The following is a 24,118-nucleotide window of genomic DNA, read 5'->3' on the forward strand; positions in this document are numbered from 1 at the left end:
ACTAGTCCCACTAATCCCACTAGGGTAAGGGAGACTGGGATGCTTGGGGATGGAGGGAGCTAGACTAGCTGTATTCATTCAGATAATCACCTGATGGGTTGGAGAGGGCCTGGAATGATCCCAACGAGCAGTTGATACATACCCAAAAAGCCAGATCATCACCACTCATTGTTCCTCGGGGCTCGTGGATATAGTCTGTGTTTTTATCCTCTTATCCATTCTCTCGTCTCCTCTGCCAGTTTGATGAGTGAGATAGTCACAGAGTCAGCGAGGGGTCAGAAAAACCTGGGGTCCAATGTTGGCTTCCACTCACTGGCTGTGTAACCACAGACAAGTTATTTAACCTGCTGAGACTCGGGTTCTTGATCTACATTAATGGAGGTGATAATATCTACTTTGGGATTATAATGACGAAATGATAAAGTGTGTTAAGTACTGTTTAGTTCTTAAATATTATTCATTTAAACATTATTATTAATCATTTAAAAATAACATTAATTTGATATTTAAATGTTAATTTTATTTCTATGCTGCTTTTTAGCTCCCCCCCATCTAAGGATAAGGAGGCATGTAACAGTAAGAAAAGAATCCATTACAGGTATTCAAACAAAGACTTATACACACGTATTCACAGTGCCACTAGTCTCAATAGCCAAGAGGCAGAAACAACCCAAATGTCCATCAACTGATGAATGGGTAAGGAAATGTAGTCTATACATACAATGGAACATTACTCAGTCTTAAAAATAAATGAAGTACTGATACATGCTATAACATGTATGAATCTTGAAAGCATGTTAAGTGATGAAATCTAGTTACAAAAGGCCATGAATGGTATGATTCCATTTATATGAGATATCTAAAACAGGCAAATCCATACAGACAGAAATTAGATGGGTAGCCTCCAGGGGCAAGGGGAGAGGGAATGGAGAGTAATTCTTAGCTGTTCCCTTTTGGTGTGGTGAAAATATCTTAGATTCAGATAGAGGTGATGGTTGCATGATACTCCGTACCAAATTCCACTGAATTGTACACTTTAGAATGGATAATGGCTAATTGTATGTTATTTGAATTTTTAAATAGACTTTATTTTTTAGAACAATTTGCTGCAAAATGGAGCAGAAAGTGTAGAGTTCCCATATACTCTCTCCTCCCTACCCAAACATGACTTCCCCCACGAACATCCTCTAACAGAGTGATACTAGTTACAATTGATGAAATTACATTGATCAACGTTACCACCCAAAGTCATGGTTTACATTAGGATTCGCTCTTGGTGTGCAGTCTGTAGGTTTTGACAAATGTATAATGACGTGTGTCCGCCATTATAGTATTGGACAGAGTAGTTTCTGTGCCCTAGAAATCCTCTGTGTGCTACCTATTCATCCCTCTCTCTCCCCAAACCCTGGGCATTTGCAGGATTATATGGTAATTCTTTTCTTAATTTTTAATTTTTTCAGGGTCTGGCATACTGTTTTTTTCCATAGTGATTTTCCTATTTCACATTCTCACCAGCAGTGCACATGAGTTCCAATTTCTCCACATCTTCACCAACAGTTGCTATTTTATTGTTTGTTTGTTTGTTTGTTTTTTATAGTAGCCATCCAAATGACTGTTAGGTAATAACTCATTGTGGTTTTGATCGTATTTCACTGATAATGAGTGACGTTGAGCATCTTTTCATGTACTTGTTGGTCATTTGTATGTCTTCTTTGGAGAAATGTCTATTGAAGTCTTTTGCCCATTTAAAAATAGGATTGTTTACGATTTTTGCTGTTGAATTTAGGAGTTCTTTGTATATTCTGGGTCTTACCCCCTTTTCACCTCTATGATTTGTAAATAATCCCTCCTCTTATATAGGTTGCCTTTTCATTCTGTTAATTGTTTCCTTTGATGAACAGAAGTTTTTGAGTTTGATAAAGTGCAATTCATCTATTTTTTTACTTTCGTTTTCTGTGCTTTTGATGTCATATCCAATAAATCATTACTAAATTGAATCTCACAAAGCTCTTCCCATATATTTTATCCGAAGATTTTTATAATTTTAGCTCTTAAATTTAGGTCCTTGGTCCATTTTGAGTTCCTTTTTGTTTATGGTGTCCATCTTCATTCTTTCATATGTGGATATCCAGTTTTTTCAATACCACAGGTTGAAAACCTTTTTTCTGTTGAATGATTTTGACACCGTTGTCAAAAATCATTTAACCATATATATGAGGGTTTATTTCTGAGTTCTCTATTCTATTCCATTGGTCTATATGCCTTTCTGCCAGCACTACACTGTTTGTTTTGGTTACTGTAGTTTTGTAGTAAGTTTGAAATCAGAAAGCGTGAGACTTACTACTTAGTTCTTTCAAGATTGATTTGGCTATTTCCAGGTTTCTTGAGATTCCATATGAATTTTAGGAAGGATTTTTTCATTTCTGCAAATAATGCTATTGGGATTTTGATAAGGGTTGCATTGAATCTATAGGTTGCTCTGCATAGTATCAACATCTTAACAATATTAAGTCATCTGATCCATGAACACAACACGTCTTTCCTTTTATTTGTGTCTTTAATTTCTTTTAGCAACATTTTTTCATTTTTAGCTTGCAAGTCTTTAACTTCATTGGTTGGGTCTATTCCTGAGTGTTTTGTTTTGATTCATTTCTCTTTTCTTTTTTTAAAATTTAACTTATTTATTGGAGAGTGAAAGGAAGCACAGAAGCAGGGGGAGTGGTAGAGGGAGAAGGAGAAGCAGGCTCCCTGTTGAGCAGAGAGCCAGACTTGGGGCTTGATACCAGAACCCCAAGATCATGACCCAAGCCGAAGGCAGATGCCAACCACCAAGCTACCCAGGCACTCCTTGATTCATTTCTTAATTTCCTTTTCCAGTTGTTCCTCATTAATGTACAGAAATACAACTAATTTTTGTGTGTTGACTTTGTATCTATCCTGCAACTTTGCTGAGACCATTTATTAGCTCAACAGGTTTTTTTTTTTTTAATATTTAGGATTTTCTACATATAAGAGTATGTTGTCTGTGAACAGAGATCATTTTACGTCTTCCTTTCCAATTTGGATGCCTTTTATTTCCTTTTTTTTTTGGTCTAATAGCTATGAGTAGGACTTCCAGGACTACTCTGTACACACATGGTGATAGCAGCCATCCTTGCCTTGTTCTTCATCTTACATGAAGATGTAAGATGTCTGTCTTTCACCAAAGAGTATAATATTCACTCTGGGCTTTTCACGTATGGATTTTATTATGTTGAGGTAGTTTCCTTCTATCCTAGTTTGTTAGGTGTTTTTATCATGAAATGTACTGAACCTTGTCATATGCGTTTTCTACGTCAGTTGAAATGATCATATGGTTTTTGTTCTCTGTTCCTGAATGTTGTGTATTACACTGACTGATTTTCATATGTTGAGCCATCCTCACCTTGCAGGAATAGATTTCATTCGGTCATAGTGTATAGTCCTTTTAATGGATTATGCTGTTCAATTCCAATTTTCCGGTATTTTGTTTAAGATTTTTGCATTATTGTTCATCATTAATATTGGTCTGTAGTTTTCTTATCATCTTTGTCTGACTTCTTTGTCTGACTTTGGTAACAAGATAATGAGAGCCTCCTAGAATGATTTTGAAGTTGTTCTCTTTTTTCTCCTTTTTGGAAGTGTTTGAGGAGGATTGGTGTTCATTCTTTAAATGTTTGACAGAATTCATCAGCAAAGCCATCTGGACTTTTCTTTGTTGGGAAATGGAAATTTTTTATTACTGACTCAATCTCTTTACTGGCTAGAGGTCTGCTCAGATTTTCTAGCCGTTCCTGCTTGTCTCAGTAGGTTGTGTGTTTATAGGAACTTAACAATTTCATCTAGTTTATGCAGTTTACTGGGGTACAGGCCATACACACCTTTTTGCAAAATTCTTCCCTCCACGTCATGGCCTTTATTCTTGAAATTCTTGATCTGTTGGTTATCCAGTTTCCCTTTTTTTTTTTTTAATAATTTTTATTCATTTATTTGGGAGAGGGAACACAAGCAAGGGGAGTAGGAGAGGGAGAAGCAGGGTTCCTGCTGAGCTGGGAACCCGACGTGGGGCTTGATCCCAGGATCATCACGACCCGAGCCAAAAGGCAGAGGCTCAACAACTGAGCCACCCAGGTGTCCTGGTCATCCAGCTTCTCACGGTGCCTCATGGCCGGGTCGGGGACTCCTTCCCCTTTCCAGCAGACACTGTCTAGAACTAGGCTGTGCCCCAGCAGCTCTGCCTGCTACACAATACTTTTTCCCTCCTTTCACCTCCTCTGCCTCAGCCTCCTTCTCCGCTCTTCGCCTTTCCCATGTCACCTTCACAGGGCACCTGACTACTGGTGGCAATGACTGCGGAATGTGCTGTGAGCTAAAAGGGAAGGCAGCCTCCATCTCTGTTATGCGAATTTTACCTCAATGTTTAAAAAGAAAGAGGAAGAGGAGGGGAGAGGAGGAGAGGGGCCCAGGCAGACTGGGGGTGTCTGGGTGACTCAATCACTTAGCGTCTGACTTGATTTGGGCTCAGGTCATGATCTCAGGGCTGTGAGATTAAGTCTCTCATTGAGCTATGTAAGGGCTCCATGCTCAGCAGAGGATCTGTTTAACATTCTCTCTTCCTCTCCCTCTGCACCTCCCCTCCTCCACCCTGCTCGCTCTCTCGGTCTCAACATAAAATAAAAATAAGTACATAAATTAGACAGACTGTGTGACCTTGAACAAGTTACTTAATGTCTCTGGGCCTCCATTTCCAGATGTTTTTTTATGAAGTTGATGTGAAATTACAAGCGTTCATTCATGAAATATAGCACTTACTGTTATGAGGTGGGAATGAGGAGAACAAAGGATACAATGGTGAGAAAAAAGGACCACAGACTCCTCTTTAATCACTGAGGGATGTATTTTTCCACATGTAGCAGAAGCTTGCTAGGCTAGCTTCATCAAATGGGATTTGTTTTTTTTTTGTTTTTTTTTTTTTTCCCACGTTACAGAAACTCAGAACTTGTGCAAAGTTCCAGGGTATCACCAGAGCCCAGAATCCTTCTGTCTTTCTGCTTAGCATGTGCTGTTTGCCTCATGGTCATAAAAAGGCTGCCATACCTCCAGGCGGGAGGGAAGAGTACCTGTTTCTGGCAGGAAAAAAAGTTACCAGAAGAAAGGGTGAGATGTACTGGGAAGTCTGTAAGGTGGGTTGGAGAAAGACGGAGGGACATTCTGAGATGCCCACTGGAAAGCTAGTGGTCCAGGCAATAGATTATGGTCATCTGGGCTCTTGGAAGCAGGAACTGGGAGGAGGATTCAAACGCAAGCAGCTAATTCGGCAGCTACCCCAGGAACCACCAGTGGAGGACTGGGGGGAGCTGAGGCAGAGAAGGGAAGGAGTCCCCTAAATACGGTGGCGTTATCACTATGCGCAATACAGCTAGAACTTTAACAGATGCTTGGTAACCACTGCTCAAGTGAAGACGGTTTTCCATCTTTTCCCAAGGGGCTCAAGTTGGCAGCGTTTGCCAACTTGATACTGGATACGGAGGGATGGGGGAGAACAGGATGAAGAAGGGGTGTAATGCCTTCCAAACAGGGCAAGTGATTAGAAGCCTGTCGAATGGTGCTAGCTGGCCATTCCACGCTGGGGCAGATGGGCTGCATTATTGCTTGTAGGCAGTGGGGACACATTAGGAACCAGCTCAGGACACACGCCTGGGGGATGGGGGGGACAGAGGAGCTGGGATATTTACCCACCAATTCCCCATCAGTTAGAACGTGCTTCTGAGGGTGGGAGCATTGATTCCCCTGCCCTCCCAACCTGCTGTCCTTGGGGGGAAAGTGGGCTCCTGTGGCTAGAGAAAGCCTTCATACAACGGGATTCAGGGGCTAACAATTTGCAAATGAGGTTGGGGTGTGCAGAAAAGATAAAGACCAAGGAGATATGAGCAAGGTCTGCTCCTGAGGAATAAGTGGAGGTGGAGAGAAGTGGACATATGAAAGACAGGTCTGGATGGTAACCCAGGCAAGACGTGATGATGAACAGCCTTGGCAGCAGGGTGTGAGGGAACGTGTCCAGGATGACTCCTGAGTGTCCCGCCTGCGTATCAGGAAGATGGGGCCAAGGAAGGCCAGGTATTCTGGGGGGAGGAGAGACAAAGATCAGGAGGTGAATGTCAGCCATGCAGAGCTGCGACTTCAGAGGAGAGCTCAGGGCTGGGGAACTCCTCTGTACAGGTGGCAGGGGGGTCCAGGTTACACAATTGTCAGGAGCAGTCAAAGGCAGGAGGAAAATCGGGGAGTGCTGGGCAGTGGGGACAAACAGTCGGATGTTGCAACGCTCATCTGTTGCACTAGGGGCAGGGATCAGATAACCTCCCACAGTCAAGCATTTCCTTCCTCTCTGCTGGCTTTAAAGCTGCTCACAGGAAGGCAGATTGTGGGGTGCCTGGGTGGCTCAGTGGGTTAAGCCACTGCCTTCGGCTCAGGTCATGATCTCAGGGTCCTGGGATCGAGTCCCGCATCGGGCTCTCTGCTTAGCAGGGAGCCTGCTTCCTTCTCTCTCTCTGCCTGCCTCTCAGTGTACTTGTAATTTCTCTTTGTCAAATAAATAAATAAAATCTTAAAAAAAAAAAAAAAAAAAAAAAAGGAAGGCAGATTGTGGTCTTGCGGTGCTCACTGGGGGGCGCCATTGAGCCTGAGCCTCCTGCTTCCCTGAGCCCTCCTGCTACCCCTGACGCAGTGTCTGGAACCAGAGAGAATGAGGTACCCACAAGACCAGACCTTGGTGCTGCAGAGCTGGCAGCTGGCCTCTGCCTGCATGTCCCCCAAGGAATGCCTGAAATTCCAGCAACAGGCCATGGGTCTTTCATTCAGCCCTGAAAACTTCAGCTCTTACTGAAAGATAAGTACATAAATTAGACAGACTGTAAGGGACGCTTATTTTAGAAGAATGAGCATGTGATGTGTTTGAAGTGTCCCCGTGCTCTTCAGTGGTTCCAGGATGAAGTCCAGTGCCTAGCTTGGCCCTCATCCATGCCTTTATCTCAAGCATTTCCCTTTGGCTCAACCACACTGTCTACAATTTCCTGAAGATATCAGATTCTCTGTGCCTCCAGGCCTTTGCACATGCTGATCCCTCTGCCACAACACCATTCCCTCTTCCTCACTCTGCCCAGCATTCTGCTTTTTAGGCTCCTCTAGGAATGATTTCCTCAATGCCCACAGCTCTGGTGCAGCTGACCTCTGCCACGGAAGGGTAGGCTCTGCTTGGGCCCTCTGCTACAACACCATTCCCTCTTCCTCACTCTGCCAAGCATTCTGCTTTTTAGGCTCCTCTAGGAATGATTTCCTCAATGCCCACAGCTCTGCCGTGCAGCTGACCTCTGCCACGGAAGGGTAGGCTCTGCTTGGGCCCTCTGTCTGCCTGCATGCTCAGCCATGCCCCGGGAGACTCCTCTATCTATGAACTGCTAGCCAGGCGCCTTATGGATGCCTACCTCCCCTTCACAGGGCTTGGGGTGGTTGTGAATGTGCCCAGGCCCACGTTCTGGGCTGACTGATCTGGAGTCGGGGCTGGTCATCCCTTTTCCTTAAGGCTCCCACGTGCTCCTGATTGTGCACCCAGGTCTGAGAAAGCTCATGAGGGACTCTCACCCTGGTTCTGCCTCTAACCCCCATGGGAAGCCGTGGGGAAGGCCCTGAGCCCACCCCATCTTCCGGAGAGGGCTTGGGAGTTAGTATGGGAAGAGGGCTGTGCTGAGTTTGGAGTATTTAACAATGTTTGGCAAGGCCTGGGCAGGTGAGTGAGAAAGAGGCCAGGCTCCTCCCACACCCTCCCTACTTGTCCCCCTCCCGCCACCACACAGGCTCAGCCTCTTGGATCTGGCACTTTGGCCTTCCACAATTTCCATTTAGGAAAGGGCATCTGTTGCTTTGAAAGCCTAATCTAAAAGCCCTAGAGGCAGATGTCCAAGTACCCAAGCGGCTGGAAAAGTCTTCAGGCGCGCTCTGCGGAGCACTTGAAAACACAGAGCAGAGCATGCATCCCGGAGTTTGGGATGGATGTGTGGCCCAGGTGGGGGGACAGCTCCCTCCGAGATGGACGGAGAAGAGAAACTGCAAAGGGGGCAAGCTGTTGGAGCGGTTGTCCACACCAGAACCAGGCCGGCCGAGGGCTGGGGTTAGGCCGCCTGCCCAGGTCCCTGGACCACCCAGGCCTATGGGCCCTCAGGACCTCCGGCCCTAACAAGGATCTATTCTGGCGTCTAAAGTGGGAGGAGCCAGTGGGACTCTTGGCTAGGGGCCCGGGGTTAATGGTTAAGCTGTCCTGTCCTCCCCCGGGGAGGAGGTTAATATTTGATCCCCAGACGAGTCACAGGAATTGCCACTCTCGGAGCTGTCACTGAGCCCAGCACACTTATCACAAATAAAAAATTAACTCTTCAGCTATTCCGGGTTAGGTGGCCAAGTCCTTCCCAGCATTTTGTGGGAACGTTTCAGGGTCACCCTAATAGCTGTGTGGACTGCTCTACCAGGCTATTTATTGCTCTGTTTACAGAAGCTGATACCCCCCTGCCCCGCACACACACACACACACACACACACACAAGCTGCCTGGTGGAAGGGCTTTGGCTCTCCGTAGGGAAGAATGTTCCAGAGAGTTGGTATCAGGAAAGGTGTGGGCTCCACAATCACAAAGACAGGTGCATTCCTCTGTCTCTTAGGGGCTGTGTGACTCTGAGCAAGACACTAATCATCTCTGGGCCGTAGTATCCTTGCATTCCAAGTGGTGACATGCCACGCCCTTTCTCTTCTTGACTCTGCTAGCTGGTTCCCCAGTCCTGAAGAACATGGGCAGCGGGGAACAGGCTGATTTTTTTGGCAGGAGGGCTGGAGGGAAAGGAGGAAGGGGTGAATGAGTTGAAATTCACATAGTAACTTGACCATTGTAGAGAGAACAATTCAGTGTCATTCCGGACATTCACAGCCCTGTGCAGCCAGCACCCCTCCGGTTCCAAAACATTTTCATCACCCCAAAAGAAAATCCCATACCCAATAAGTAATCACTCCTCCTTGCCCCCCTTTCCTGCCCTGGCAACCATGATTCTGCTTTCTGTCTCTCTGGGTTCACTGATCCTGGATTTCTAAGTGGAATCTTACAGTAGGTGACCTTCTTTCTGTATCTGCCCTCTTCCACTGGGCAGGTTTATGAGGTTCATTTACGTCGTAGCCTGCACCAGTATTTCAGACATGCTGGCTTTTCACACAATGTTTTCTAAAATTTGTTTTATTATTTTTTTTTTTTTTAGATTTTATTTATTGGACAGGGTCCTGGGATGGAGCCCTAAATCGGGCTCCCTGTCATGCAATGTTTTCTAGCAAACATTCCCAGCTCCTCCTTTTCTGGATTCCCTCTGGCTCCACCCCCAGTGCCTGACACGCCCACCTTGCCCACAGCTCACCACCCCGCAGCTTCTTTCCTGGGCACAAGAGATCTTGGCTCATTTTTCAGAAACAAGTAACTTAGTTTTGTGTAACTTTTCAGGCTTTTTCTTTTTTAGTTTCCAACTTGTATAGTAAGTACCATTATTAAACCCATTTCACAGATGAGGAAAATAGAGGCACCGAGAGACTCAGGATCTCCCAGAGCTAAAACAGGACTCTCAGCCCCCATCTTTTGACTCTAAATCCTAAGGATTTTGTAGTTTGCAACTCAGACTGAGTTGTGAGTGACTGATATTTTCACTCTCCCAAGAAGGGATTTAAGAGTTAGAAATCAGGGAAAAAAAAAAAAAAAAAAGACTATTGATGTCAGTTAATCTTTAAAAAAAAAAAAAGATTTTATTTATCTATTTGACAGTGAGAGAGATAACATAAGCAGGGGGAGAGGGAGAAGCAAGCTTCCTGCTGAGCAGGGAGCCCAATGCGGGGCTCGATTCCAAGACCCTGGGATCACAACCTGAGCTGAAGGCAGACGCTTGAACAACTGAGCCACCCAGACATCCCAGTGTCAATTAATCTTTAATTAATGTAAGAGGTGGCATGAAATGAAGACCTTCAGGCCAGGTAAAGAAGAGTTATCAGGGTGGATGAGGGGGATTCTATGGGGTCAGGGTCCAGTTGCCCAGTGCCAGAGGGGGGGAAGGGCTCAGCATATAGTGCTCAAGAGCTCGCCTCAAAGAAAGCAGCCTTCAGCCTCGAAATCGAAGGGTCCTTCTTCTTACCTCCCGCAACTTCCATGCAATGTCTGAAGTATTTATTTCCCAGTCTGCTAATCCTGTTCCTCTCTCTGCTTGCATACTTTTAGTGGTGGGGAACTCACTACTCCCAATACATTTTATCCCCGGAAACGGCTTGTGTTTTGTGGTTTAAAAAGAACCCCCCCACCCAGACTGTTCAGCTCTTCCTCCCTGTGCTGGGTTTTGAAATATCTTTGCCACCTGGGACTTCAGTCCCATTGATTCTGTCCTGACCACTTCCTTGTGTGGTCCAGCCACCACCAGGAGGGCAATACCTTTCTTGACTTAATGCTACAGATCAGCTCATTAGCAAAGCCCAGAAAACCTCACCAGGTTGCCCCTTGGATGGCCAGGGTAGCCGAGAAAGGCAAAGGGAGTCAGGATGAGGCCAGGGAACAGGCAACTGCAGGGGTCCCTGAAACACTGAGGGGTCTTGGGGAGGAGACAGGTGAATGGCGGTGAGCAGGGACGGGGGGCAGGAGGCACTTGAGAGATGGATATAGCAGCTCTAGGTAAGAGGAGAGGGTTATCACAGAAGTAGAAGCTAGGGGAGGACCAGAGGGGCAAGGCATGAGGGAACTTGGGTTCCCTGGTGACTTCCATTAGCCGGGAAGTGTGCAGGGAGTTTGGAGGGACAGAGGACACCCTGCCCACCCCAGCAGGGCCTTGGGGGGCCTGGCTTGGTCCTGGCCCCATGGCACTGCAGCCTGACACATAGCTCCGGGAATAGTCCCAGGTTATCGTCAGGTCATCTGAGCTCATTTATAAATAAATCAAGGACAGATGCTCCCCTCTGGGTGGACACAGGGCAGACATGCAGTTAGCAGACGACTGGCTGTATGCCAGGCACTGGGCTGGGTGGGGATGGAGAGATGCCCCAGGCCTGGTCCTGCCCTCTTGGGTCACTTTTACCTGCATTTCAGCCCCCTCCCCATCGCCAGATCTGTCTCTGGGCCACCTCTCTATGGCACAGTGGGTGATTCAGGACAGCAGGACTATGGGACAGAGGGAGCAGAGGTCACTGAGCCTTTGCTTGGGGCCTGGCCCAGTGCCAGGGGCTTCACAAGTATAAAGGAGACCAATCTTTATCCATCAACTCTAGTGGGCAAAAACAACTTTCTCCGTTTTCTGGACCTTTCATTCTGATTCCACTCTCCTAGGACAGGGGATAACCTAAGCCTTGGTATTTTCTGGATCTTCCCCACAACTTGGCTGGACTATCAGAGATTCACATGGCACCGCTGTATCTGGGGGAGCCCAAGTGGTCTTGAGCTTGGCTCTACAGGGCGGTGGCCAACAGACTTCTGGACTCCTCTGGGAAGCGTGGGCTCTGCGAGGCTCTCCGTGGTCCTGCTGGTCCAGGCAGGTCCCTACAGCCATTTCTCCTCTGGGCTACCCCACCATCCAGGGCTGGCCGGGCAGCAGGGTACTCAAGTCTTTTTCTGGAACCTTATAGGTCCTGCTCATTGCGTGCCCTCCTTACCTCCCCAATCCAAGGGAAGTCTTGCTCCTTTTATGTTTTCTGCCAAGCATTTTGTTTACACCAGAATTCTTGTCCCCACCCCACTCCCACCAACTCACCCCCGTCCCCACCACAGCCTTTGGAAACCCAAGCCAGGAAGATTCCAAGTTTATCTGCCCACTTCTGAGAATGTGAGCCAACAGGCCGAGGAGGAAGGACAAAAAAGGGGGGGGGGGCGGAATGGAGATTAATAGATCAGAAAATATTCTCCTGCACACACAAATCGTTTAATCCACACCAAAATCCTGGGGGAATGTTACTATGCCCGTTTTACAGATGAGGACACTGAGGCTCATAGAGGTAAGAGGCATGCTCAAGGGAGATTTGTGTCCAAAACTCACTCTATCTCCACCATGACACTGCTTCAGCTCAGGCTCCAGTGCTGTCCTCTGTGGCTACGGGCACTTGGTAGGCACCCCCTACCCCCCCAGATGGCATTTGTGGGCCAACATTGTCTTGTCTCTCCACTCAGAACATCCCCAGCCTTCCATCCCCGCCCTCTAGCCAGACAGTGTCCATCAGCAATGGTGAAGAGCTGCCGCTCACGCTGCTCTGAGCCCTGCTTGCCCACACAGCAGCTCATCTGTAGGCATTCTAGCCCTGCCTTTCTGGAGGCAGTGACCCCTCCCTACTGGCTCAGTGAACCGGACCCCCATCTACAAAGCTCCTCCATCCCTTATCTCATTGGACACCTCCTCACCCCCAGTTCAGGCAACGAGCTCCGGGGCTCAAGATCTAAACCCACCAGGAGCCCGCAGCAACCCAAGTTCTGAGCCCCCAGAGGAGCCCCAGAAGGGCTAGTGCCAGGACGCCCTCCTGTCCTCCCATCCCTGCCGCACCTGTGCTGGCCTTCCCCCTACTCAGAGCAGGAGCCTGGTGGGAAGTGGGAGCTGAGGCCCTCCACTCACACCCTCCACTCACACCCTAGTGCAAAGCAGGTCCCTGCAAGCATCTAGGAACCACGCAGTACCAGCCGGCTTCCCTGGCCACGGTCCCTCCAGCCCAGCACACCACCTGTACTGCCTGTCTGAATGTTTTCTCTTTAAATCAATGGACTTTGCTTTTCATCATGTCGTGCATTACATTTTGGGCTCATTCATCCTTCCTAACCGCAACTTCGTACCCTCTGGCCAACATCTTCCCGTCTCCCCCAACCCCAGCCTCCTGGTGACCATTCTACTTTCTGCTCTGATGAGCTTGAATCTTTCACATCCCACATGGGAGTGAGATCACGCGGCATTTCTCTTTTTGCGTCTGGCTTGGCTTATTTGGCGGTGTCCTCCACGTTTATCCGTGTTGTCACAAGGGCAGGATTTCGTTCTTAAAGGCTGAGTAATATTGCACGGGGATCCTCCTTACCCATCATTGTTCAATGGACACATAGGCTGTTTGCAACCTTGGCGACTGAAAACGATGCTGCTGTGGACATGGGAGTGCAGAGATCTCTTTGAGGTCCTGATTTCTTTTCCTTGGGGTATATACCTAGAAGCAGGAAGGCTGGATCACGTTGTAGTTCTGTTTGTATTTTTTGAGGAGCCTCTGTGCTATTTTCTATGGCGGCTGCACCAGTTTACATTCCCCCAACAGCGTACAAGGGTTCTCGCCCCACTTTTTAAAAATTAATCTTTTTTTCAAATAAAAAGAAAGAGAATATGAGCAGGGGGTAGGGACAGAGGGAGAGGGAAAATCTCAAACTGACTCCAGACTGAGTGCAGAGCCCAACATGGGGCTTGATCTCCAGACCCTGAGATCATGACCCGAGCCGAAATCAGGAGTCAGGAGCTCAACCAACTTCTTCAACTATTTTTTAACTTAACCTCCTTTTATAATAATATATGTAATATTATATATATATATATATATATATATAATATAATATTACTATTATTATAATATATAATATTAATAGCTATAAAATCACAGATGTGATATGCTCATCTTATAACTGCTTAATACATATTAAATTCTCTCTTTTTTTTTAAACAAATGTGCAACTGTCAGGGTGCCTGGGTGGCTCAGTTGGTTAAGTGCTGCCTTTGGCTCAGGTCATGATCCCAGGGTCCTGGAATCAAGCCCTGCATCAGGCTCCTTGCTCAGCAGGAAGCCTGCTTCTCCCTCTCTCTCTCCCTCTGCTTGTGTTTCCTCTCTTGCCGTCTCTCTCTGTGTCAAATAAATAAATAAAATCTTTTTTTTAAAAAAGTGTAACTATTAAAATGAAAAGCATTCAACCACATACCAGCTAGAAGAGCACGCCACCAGGGATGGGCTCCTCGCACTGGGAGCACTAGGTCTGTTCCCAGCATCGAGGCTGGAAGAGGACGTCACCCCTATCACAGCGTGCCACTGTGTTCAGGACATGAGCAATGTCACGTGGAGGCAGAAGCACCAGTCTGCTGCAACCAAGGGTCAGCCCGGAGGGTGTGATACCAGCGCCACCGGTATCAGCTCTGTCCCCCTGCACCTATGTCTCTTGGCCTCTTGGAGCCTGGATTCCTCATTTCCATCACCTCTGGTGGGGCAGTGACCTTACCCTACCCCTGCAGGCTCCACAGTGTCCCATGCACCTCCAGCCTTTTCTCTCTGCAGGGTTGATACAGAAGGCGTGACAGTGAACCGGCTATCAGGGGACCCCACTCACCTTGAGGAGAGCCTTCTCCCCCTTGCCACCAGCCCCTCTTCTGCCACCTACTGTCAGCACCAAGGCAGTGTCCCTATGAGCCCAGCCTCACATGACCCAGGTCAGGAAGCCTGCCATCTGTCTGGCCAACTGGACGGGGGCTATCTAGCCTCACGGGCAGGAGCTGTGGACCCCCATTCCCTGGCTGACCTGGTGGGGCGACCCTGAATTCATTGCTCCCAAAGTGATGAAAGAGGCTCCTGAATCCTTCCAACTGCTTCTCATACAAGACATGTGGCTCCTTGTAAATGAGGCAACCTGCTGTCACAGGGAGACTTCTGCAGAAGGAGCAAGGACAGCCTCATCCTCCAGGCTCAAGTCAAGTAGACAGACACAGTGGGTCACAGGAGAATCTGGGAAGCCAGGGTCGCAGGGACCCTGCAAACTCGGGCAGCCCCTGCTCAGGTCTGGGGAGCAGTGTCCCCAGCGGCTGGAATGTGGACGACCAGTTGCCTGGATGGTGGCAGAACCCTGCCTGGGTGCTCTGTGGCGCGCTCAGACAGAGGTCCAGCCCCTCCTCTTTCAGGGCTCACTGTGAGAGTCGGGGTGAAGGAGCAGAGACATGCTAGGGGCTGCTCATCTCCCACATTCCTCGAGGGACACAGACCCTGGTCCTCAGTCCCAAGATGCTTCCACTGTCCTGGGGAAGCCCCGTCCAAGCCCTGCCTCTGTGTGCAAGCTCTCTCCCACTCCATACCAGCAACCTAGTCCCGGGGCCACAGTCTGTCTGTCACTCAGGGGCTGCCCTGCCTCCAGAGCCCCGCATCCTGACCTCACACTTCCTCTCTCTCCCCCCATCCCTCTGGGGGCAGGCCCCCTTCAGCCCCTCTCTCTGCATCCTCCCTCTTGCCCTCCTGGGCCAACCCCACCCCCTGGATCCCCACCAGCTCTTGGCTCCTCTCCAGTTCCCCTAGCCTGGCTCCATGAGGAAGGCTCTTGGAAGCTGGGGTTGGTGCCCCTAAGAGATAGGGCAGGTGGCTAAAGCCTGGGAGGTGGCACAGAGCAGGGTAGCTAGACAGCCACTTTCCAGCCCCTGCATTTCCCCGCTGTGTGACTCCAGAAAATCCTTCTCTTCTCTGTGTTATCGCTTCATTCATAAAACAAGGACAGGGCCAGTTGCCGTGGAGCATTGCGGTGGGTTAGATGAGCTTACATGTGTGAGAGCACAGGGTGACGGACTCCCACTAGCACCAAAGCCCAGCTGGCAGGCAGAGGACTGGAAGGCCAGGACCCCAACAAGGAATTCAGAAGTCAGTGATCTGACCAAAGCCTGTTCCAAGGAATGCATATGGGGAGCGGCCCAGCCCCCTCCCAACACCAGTTAAATCAGGATCCCTGGATGCAGGGCCCAGTTCTATGTGTTCTGGTGCCTGGGTGGCAGCTCAGTCGGTTAAGCAAATGCCTTCAGCTCGGGTCATGATCCCAGGGTCTAGGATTGAGCTTCAGGTAGGGCTGTCTGCTCAGTGGGGGAGCCTGCTTCTCCCTCTCCCTTCTGCTCCCCCCTGCTTGTATTCTCTGCGTGTGAGTGTGTGTGTGTGTGTGTGTGTGTCAAATAAATAAATCTTTAAAAAAAATAAAATAAAGCTCCCTAGATGGTTACCCTGTGAGGCCAGGCCAGAGCCCTGCTGTCGAGTCTAATGCAACCGGAGGCCAAGAGGTGTTCTGTCTTCTGTTCTAGAGAAATCCAGAGCTGCCCTGGTGAGTGGTGAGGCTTATACGAGATAACATGTGTTCTCTCCTTCCTTCATGCCTTCAACATGGGCGATTACTGTGTAGATGCCAAAGATAAAAGGGCACATTGGACCCCACTGGTTCCTGATCTCAAAGAGTCAGTCCCTAATGGGAAAGGCTAGCAGGCTAGAGTGCTGGGGATGGTGACAGGCGGTGGGGGAGGCCCTTTGCCCATGCTGGCTCCCTGTCTAACACTGCTGCTCCTCTTGGCAGGTTGTAAGGGACTGTGGGACAACATGAGCTGCTGGCCGTCCTCTGCACTGGGACAGATCGTGGAAGTGGGATGCCCCCAGTTCCTCCGGATGTTCACCGGCAGAAATGGTAACTGCTCAGCCTGGGGGTCTTGGCTGCAAGGCAGTGGGTGACCCTCTGGCTGGGGCCTTGGCCTGGAGGCCAAGAACCTCTGGGGACAAGCGATGAATGGAATGGTGAGAGGTGGTCTTTCCTGAGGACTGAAGGCCTGGCTTGGGGGTGTGGGGTGGGCTTGATTCAAAGGGTCCCAAGGAAGGGGGCCAGGAGGCAATGTGCTAGGAAGTGATAGAGGAGACTGGGCTTGCTTTTCTCAAACCCACATCCCCATTTGGGCTCCCCTACTTCCTTCTATGTTTCTGCCCCGTTAGCAACCAGAACCCTTGCTCCAGCCCCCACGTCTGGGTGCCGCGGGGGCACAGCCTAGCTTTCCAGAACACTTCCTTTCTATGTGTCCATTCTGCCAGGCCCAGCTGATAGACTGTGCCCTCTCTGAAAGCCCCTTGCCTCCCAGGTCATCTCTTGCCTGAGGAAAACTGCAGTTTACAAGGATTTTCTTAATTTGAGGCAGGGAGAGAGGGAGACGGTCTCAGACAGGGGACATTCGGAGACTAACTTGGGCTCACACTCCACCACATGCCAGTAATTTTTATATACACGGGCTCACTGAACCATCACAAGTCCCCTGCCAATGACAGACCTTGACTCCTCTTCTTGACCCAGGAAGGAGCAACAGTAACAGGGAGTTAAGAGGAGTTAACCTTAGCACATTTCCTAAGCTTCACAGCTAGAAGATGGAGAAACTAAGATTCAAACCCAGATTTCTCCAACTTCAAAAGCAGTACCCTGTCATCGATGCCGCGGTCAAGGAGGGACTACAGCCTTGTGGTGGGGGGTGATGCTAGGTGGAGGCGAGGTAATTTCACAGCCTTTGGTCCCCGTCCTCCATGAGGTCATTTAAAGTCTAAAGTCTGCCACTCCCTTCCCCCATCTATGTGGGGCAGGAAATGCTGGCTAATGAAACCAGAAAAGAGGTCTTCACACTAAAACCCACGAGCGTCTCAAAGCCAGGTAAGGAAAGAATGGATGACCAGCGAGGAAATCAAGACCATGCAATGTGGGAGAGGAGTGTAAATTGCTCGCTCCATAATTCTCTAGTACGTGTGTGCACACGCATGTGCACACACACTCTCAATCTGGGGAGCACACTGAGGTAGCTCCCTGTCCCACTCAGTCTTATAGGTGCACCAGGGAGACAGGTCTGAGTCCCGAATCTCCACTTACTGCTTGGATAATGCCCGCTTGCTGAAACAGACAGAGGTCCCAAATCTCAAAGCCTTCGTACGTACGTACAATGTCTGCCCACCTAACATGCAAACCAGCTGCTCTTGATTAGCCCCAGGCCTGAATGAGCCTGCTTCTGCCCACATGGCCTCTGCCAGAACTCAGTCCTGGTGACACCAACCTGCAAGGGACGAGGGAAAGTGTGGTCCAGCCAGGTTTCAAGGCCTGAGAAAGTGTGGTCCAGTCAGTTTCCAAGGCCTGAGAGCCCTAGTTACCCATTCTCAGCCTTGATTTTCTCATCTGTAAAACGGGAGCATAAACAGGACCAGTCTATAGAACTGTGCTTGGAAATGAATTTTATTTTATTTTATTTTTTAAAAAATATTTTATTTATTTATTTGACACACAGAGGTCACAAGTAGGCAGAGAGGCAGGCAGAGAGAGAGAGGAGGAAGCAGGCTCTCTGCCAAGCAGAGAGCCCGATGGGGCTCGATCCCAGGACCCTGAGATCATGACCTGAGCTGAAGGCAGAGGCTTTAACCCATTGAGCCACCCAGGCGCCCCTGGAAATGAATTTTAAATATCTTCCTTCATCCTTTCTCTTCCTCTCTTCTCCCTTCTTGCCTTCCCCCTCCCCACCTACACACAGGTGCCAGCAAACCGACCAACAGTCTTTTTCTCCCATTGTGACCCTTCCATGTCTATGTCTGCGGTCCATGGAGCTCCCAACACATGAGATTAATCCGCACATGACTGACCCAAGGCAACATGTTGGTCAGGTTCGAGGACAGGACCAGATCCTGGACTCCCTGTCCAGTGCTCCTCCTTTGCTGACCGAGTTCTCCAGTTGGAGGGACTTGAAGCTCTCCTCCTTTCCCAGTCTTCCCTTCACAGCCCTCCCAAAGCCGAAGTGCCTCTGCATCCCCCATCAACGTCGCTTCTACCTTTCTTCAGAAGAGCCAGCCAGAGCCTTGCTCCTAGCCAAATCCTACCCAATCAACTGCTAGAATGCCTGTATGCCTATTTAACTAGCAGCCCACTGACTCCCTTTTGAGGACCCCCAACCCTTTAACTGCTCCAGACCCACGGTGTTCACCCAGGGGTGCAGTCCTACTTTTTCCTGCTGTAGGGAAGGAAGTTGGGGTGGTCTGCCTGCCACTGCTGCAGTTTCTTCTTCCTGCCACACAGTGTCGCTGTGGAACTTCAGGAGCCTCCTGTCTGCCCCTTCACAGGGAGACCCGGCCTGCTGAGGCTTCTGAACTTACCGCTCCTGGGCCACTCTGTTCATACCCAGCCCCCGGCCCAGGGCACCAGCCAGCCCAGCAGCACGGGTCAGGACCAGTCCCGCCTGAGTTAGTCACCAAGAATCATCTTCCTACCACCACCTTTCTTCCCCATAGATCCCAGAGCCCTGGTCTCCTCTCCGGAAGGAGGGCTCCCCTCAGTAGTGTCCCACAGGACCCCAGGGCTCCCCAACCCAACCCAGAGAGGAGTGCCCTGTGAGGACTGGTGTTTTGGACTGACCCTTCCTTTTGAGAGAAGAAAATAATAATAATAAATTAATAATTTCCCAGGGTGCCCACTATGGGGCCCAGACAGAATGGCTAAGTGCCTCCCAAAACTGCAGGCTGGAATCTGCCCTCAGATATTTTTCTGTGTGTGCCAAGGTCTAGAATGTTCTTTCCAGGATGCATTCCTTTGATTCTTTACGGGGCACTGGTCTTCCAGAGTCCCTTGTTAGAAAACACGCTTCTCAGGCAGGGTCAGGCCTTCTTCTATCTTGGGATTGGAGCCTTTTGAGAATTGGGTAAAATCTTCAGGACCTGATTAGGGTCCTGGAGCCTTTTGAGAATTGGGTAAAATCTTCAGATGTACAGATGTATATGCACAAAATATTGATTGTACCTTCAGGGGCTCTTGAGGTGTACACTGCCCTGAACCTGGGTAAGCAAGGGCCCCTGTCCTATTAGGAATGAAGCCCGGGGCAAGTGGGTGGGGTTGAAGGGCTCTCCAGAGAGAGCCCAACCCTCGTCTCCTCTACAGTTCTGCCAAGAGCCTGGTCAGCAAAGGGCACTGCTTCGTTAGCCACACCGGGCGCCCGGCCTGGGTCACATGCAGCATCTGTCTGGAGAATCCCACTGGGTCAGTGAGGAGAAGGCCCCAAAACGGGCAGCCCAGCCCAGGCCAGCCTCTAGGGACACACGAATAACTGGTTCTGGGCCCTGGGGAGTTTGCGTTCTCTTAATTCAATTTCCCATCCAACCAAACTGAAGTTGGAGGCCCCTGCTTTCCCGTCTGACACGCTAGCTCCCTTGACTGAACTGTAGAAGTCTTGCACCCCGCCCCCTAAATTCCATGCCTCCAAGCCCCACCACTGAGGTCTATTTTGGAAAGGCTGAAAGGAGGAGGGAGTCACACTGTGGGGCTCTCTGGGCCAGGCACCAGGCTGGGCACTTAATGGTGCTATCGGGTTCCTTGCTCAGTCCTGCAGTGTGGGTGACTATTGTCACTGGGCACAGAGAAGTAAGGCATTGAAGCTCACACCCAGGTGACCAAGGGGTGGGGGGGCTGAGTTTCCCACTTAGATCTGGCTACTTGGAAGCCTGTACTCCAGGTCTCAGGGGCTTTTGGGGGCCAGGCAGACCCAGATCCAGAAGGTCAGAAAGCCAAGGTCTCCTGGTGCTAGAAGCTGCCCCCAGGGGCCAGGGCCAGGTGGGAGGGAGGCACAGGGAAGAGTCACATCCTGGCTGGACTCTGAGGCCCAATTCTGGGCCTTGGTTTTCTTGTCTGGTAAATAAACCAGCCGTGCCTCCCTCCCTGAGTGCTGGGAGGATTAGCTCAAAATCTGGAAACGAGCATAGTGGCTGGTTCTAGAAATTCCAGCCATCATTTTTGAGTTCAGTGGAACCCATGTGACCCTGAACCCTGTGAACCAGTGGTCCAGACCCGAGGCCTGTCAGAAAGGAGCATGCAAGGCCAAAGCAGGGTGGCTGGGGCCCCTAGAGGGGGTACGAATTTGAGCTGAGGGAGTGTCAGAATTCCTATCTCCAGGGGTGTGACCAGGCACACTTGTGTGCCTGCCACACCTGCAGCAGCCAGATGCGGGGGTGGGAGGGTGGGGAGGTGCGGGGTGGGCCCCAGGGCCTGAGAGACCCTTCACGGGGGCTGGGCCTAGGGGCAGCCAGCTGTGCTGGGGAAAGGTAAGGGGAAGCTCTGTAGGGGTGGGGACACAGAGTCCAGTGGAGGATTGCTGCTGGGACCAGAGGGTACTGTGACATATGTCCTGCCCTCCCCCCTGTATGCGGAGCCCTGTGTCTGGCAAGGAGGGACATGGGGATGGACGAGGCTATGGGACCCCGGGGGGGGGGGGCAAGTAGTGCTTGGAGGCTAACAGGGTTATTTGTTCAGAGCTGGGCTGGTTTGTAAATCGAGGCCTCGGTGGTCCGCAGGTCTGTCTCTCTCTCACCTGTGCACACACGTCCGCACCCTTGCACTTTCTAGGGCTATCTCCCTACTTTCCTCTTCCACCACTCTTATTTTTTTTTTTTTTTAAGATTTTTATTTGTTTATTTGAGAGGAAGCAAAAGAGAGATCACAAAGTGAAAAGGAGAAGCAGACTCTCTGCTGGATGGGGAGCCTGATGCAGAGCTTGATCCCAGGACCCTGAGATCATGATCTAAGCTGAAGGCAGAGGCTTAACCGACCAAGCCACCCAGGCATCCCTTTCCTGCCTCTTCTTACTGACCCTTACATAGTCTTCAAGGACCAGCTGAGCCGATTGGGAGTGGACTGTGTGGTTCAGAGAAAGGCAGCCAGGGCTGAGCGATGGGGAAATGCCAGGCCGCCCCTAAGGCGTGGCTGAGGGTACCTGGGACCCCAGGCCATCTGTCCCGTGTTCCCAGTGTTCACCTGCAGGATGTTTGGCTCCCACAGGTTCCATGTTTCGAAACTGCACACAGGACGGCTGGTCGGAAATCTTCCCCAGGCCTGACCTGGCCTGTGGGGTTAATGTGAACGACTCATCCAATGAGAAGCGGGTAAGCCTGTCTGCAAGTGAGAAGATAGAGTGGAGCCAGCCCTGGGTCAAGATCAGGGGACCGGGAACTGCTCTTGTTACCCACCCCACCCCACTCATCATCCGGGGCTCCCTGGGCCTACCTCAGTGCCCTGGTGACACAGCCCAGAGATGGTTAATGAAGACCCGGGCACAGGCACAATAAGAACTGCCCTATAAGAATGAGAAACTGTAAGAACGAGAAAAACTGTAAGAACAAGACTGGGGGTGATTTAGTCATGAAACTGAAAGAAAAGCAACCCACTGGTTAAACACCTGGAGTCAGGGTGCTGAGTCTGAACCCTGACGGTGACCTTGGCGGGGGTTGGGAGGACTTAACTTCTCTGTGCCTCAGTTTTTCCATCAGGGAGATGGGCTGATTATGGTTCTGACCTCACAGACTTGCCAAGGGAACCAAACGAGGTAATCCAGGAAAGTGCTGAGAAGGGTGCCCTGCCAGAAGAAATACTCAATAAATGTTGTCTCTCAGGGCTTCTCAGGCTCTGAGGGGAAAGAGCGAGCTGCATGCTGCTGGGCAGGCCTGGTAAGAGAGAGGACACTGAGCAGTGCGCTGAGCTTCTCCAGGTGCCTCCAGAGGCCTCCCCTAAAGTGGCCATTAGTATCAGAGCTTTGCATCCTGACTTTCCCTGCCTAATTCGTAAATGTCCTTCGAGACTCCACTCTAGCCCACTGACTCCAGAAAGCCCTTTCTTCCCACCTCCCCACTCCCAAGAAGGGCTTTCTTGATATGCTGTATTGGTTTCCAGAATGTTACCTGCTACGTTGAACGAAATTGTCGTCATGTGCCATGGGGATTCAACTCGCTCACTAAAATGTGAGCTCTTCAAAGCCATGAACTCACTTAACAAACGTGTATTAAGCGCTGACTGTGAGCCAGGCATGGGTCTAGATTTAGAGATATCGCAGGAACAGATCAGAATCTTACTCATTTCCAGGTCCCAAGGCCCCAGCACAATGCTTGGCACTTAACTAGGTGCCCAATGAATGTCTGTTGTTGTCTGAACACCTGCCATGTGCCGGTTCCTGGATACATGATGACACTAAATCCTCAGAAGGATTCATCGTAAGATCATTGTTTTCTCCATTTTGCAGATGAGGAGACTGAGGCTCAGAATGATAAAGGAACACGCTCAGAGACTAGCAGAGGCAGGAGTCAAACCTAGTTAGTACCCAAAAGAACCTGAGTCCTTCCTCTAGCTCTTGCTGCCCCCCTGGTATGGTGCGTGTCCGCTGGGAGATGGGCTTTTGCAGCCTCGTGGGCTAAACTCCCCAGTGGGAATCCTGACAGGCTTGCTGGTCCCTTGGAGGATGGGGTGAGGGCATGTGAGAGAAGCATGAGGCGGAGCAGCAGAGGGAAGGGAGGAAGGATGAGGTTGGAAGACAGACCATACCCACTTCTGAACTCTTTTCTGGGACTTTCTCCAGCCAGTCAGTCCTGCTCTGTACAAGGAAGAGTGGGTGGGGGACCAAGGTGGAGACTTGGGTTTCTTCCCTCCGGGGTTTGTCATCCAGTTGGGGGACACATGTGAGGTCTTCAGGTCTGGTCAGAGCAGGGTACTTTCATAACGAGACCCGGCAAGGATTGCTCAGTGGGGACAGAAGGTTTCAGAGAAGTGGATGGGCCCTGACCCCTGCAGATGACCATTTCCATCACTGACTTACACAAGGGCAGGAAGTTTATGTGATCACATTGGCAAAATCCATAAAATTAAGAGAGAATGTTCTAATGATGGATGGCAGCACAGAGGTTCAAAAGGATGCCCTGGGCTGCGAGAAACAGAAATTTGCAACTTGGGTAATAAACAGATGTGGCTCATGTAACTGGGGGTGCAGAGAACAGGCTTCAGAATTCTTTCATAAGGCAGTACTCAGAAGCTGCCAAAGGGCCAGGTTCTTGCCATCTCTCCTCCTGCTATCCTGGTGGCTTCCTCTCAAGGCTGCCACCTCTCGATGTGGGATGATGGCCATTGGCGATGACAGCCACATATTCCCCCATGCCTGCTTGTCCAGGTGGAGGGACAGCCTGACTTCCTATGGCTCCTTCCCAAGAGCAAGAAAGCTTCTTCACCCAAACCTCAGCAAGCTTGTCCTCCCATCGCACTGGCCCAAAGTGACCGGAGCCTGCCCACCCCTGCCACCATCCCCGGCAGAGGGATGGGACACAGGATTGGCCTCGGCCATTGGTTCTCAAACCTTTTGGCCGTTGGACCCTTTTACATTCTTAAGAATTACTGAGGACCCCAGGGAGCCTTTGGTTTTGTGAGCAATGTTTACTGAAATCACATCGGAGACACTGTCAGCTTTAGACTCATCAGCTAGGGAACAAAACCCAAGACCTT

The 24,118-nt window shown here is 49.9% G+C and overlaps 1 protein-coding gene across 9 annotated transcripts in view; it reads left to right on the forward strand.

Annotated features, from left to right (window-relative positions):
* SCTR (secretin receptor) overlaps positions 1-24,118 on the forward strand; it is an 87,515-nt gene that overhangs the window by 37,735 nt on the left and 25,662 nt on the right. For 5 of the 9 annotated variants that reach the window (XM_059166644.1, XM_059166645.1, XM_059166640.1 and 2 more), the window contains exons 3-5: positions 542-598; positions 16,385-16,492; positions 21,638-21,741. In XM_059166644.1, coding sequence (XP_059022627.1) covers positions 542-598; positions 16,385-16,492; positions 21,638-21,741 — 269 coding nt within the window. The remainder of the gene's footprint in view (positions 1-541; positions 599-16,384; positions 16,493-21,637; positions 21,742-24,118) is intronic. The other 4 variants (XM_059166647.1, XM_059166646.1, XM_059166643.1 and 1 more) reach the window with 1 other exon arrangement.

Source organism: Mustela lutreola, chromosome 3 (assembly GCF_030435805.1).
Source record: "Mustela lutreola isolate mMusLut2 chromosome 3, mMusLut2.pri, whole genome shotgun sequence".
NCBI lineage: Eukaryota > Metazoa > Chordata > Mammalia > Carnivora > Mustelidae > Mustela > Mustela lutreola.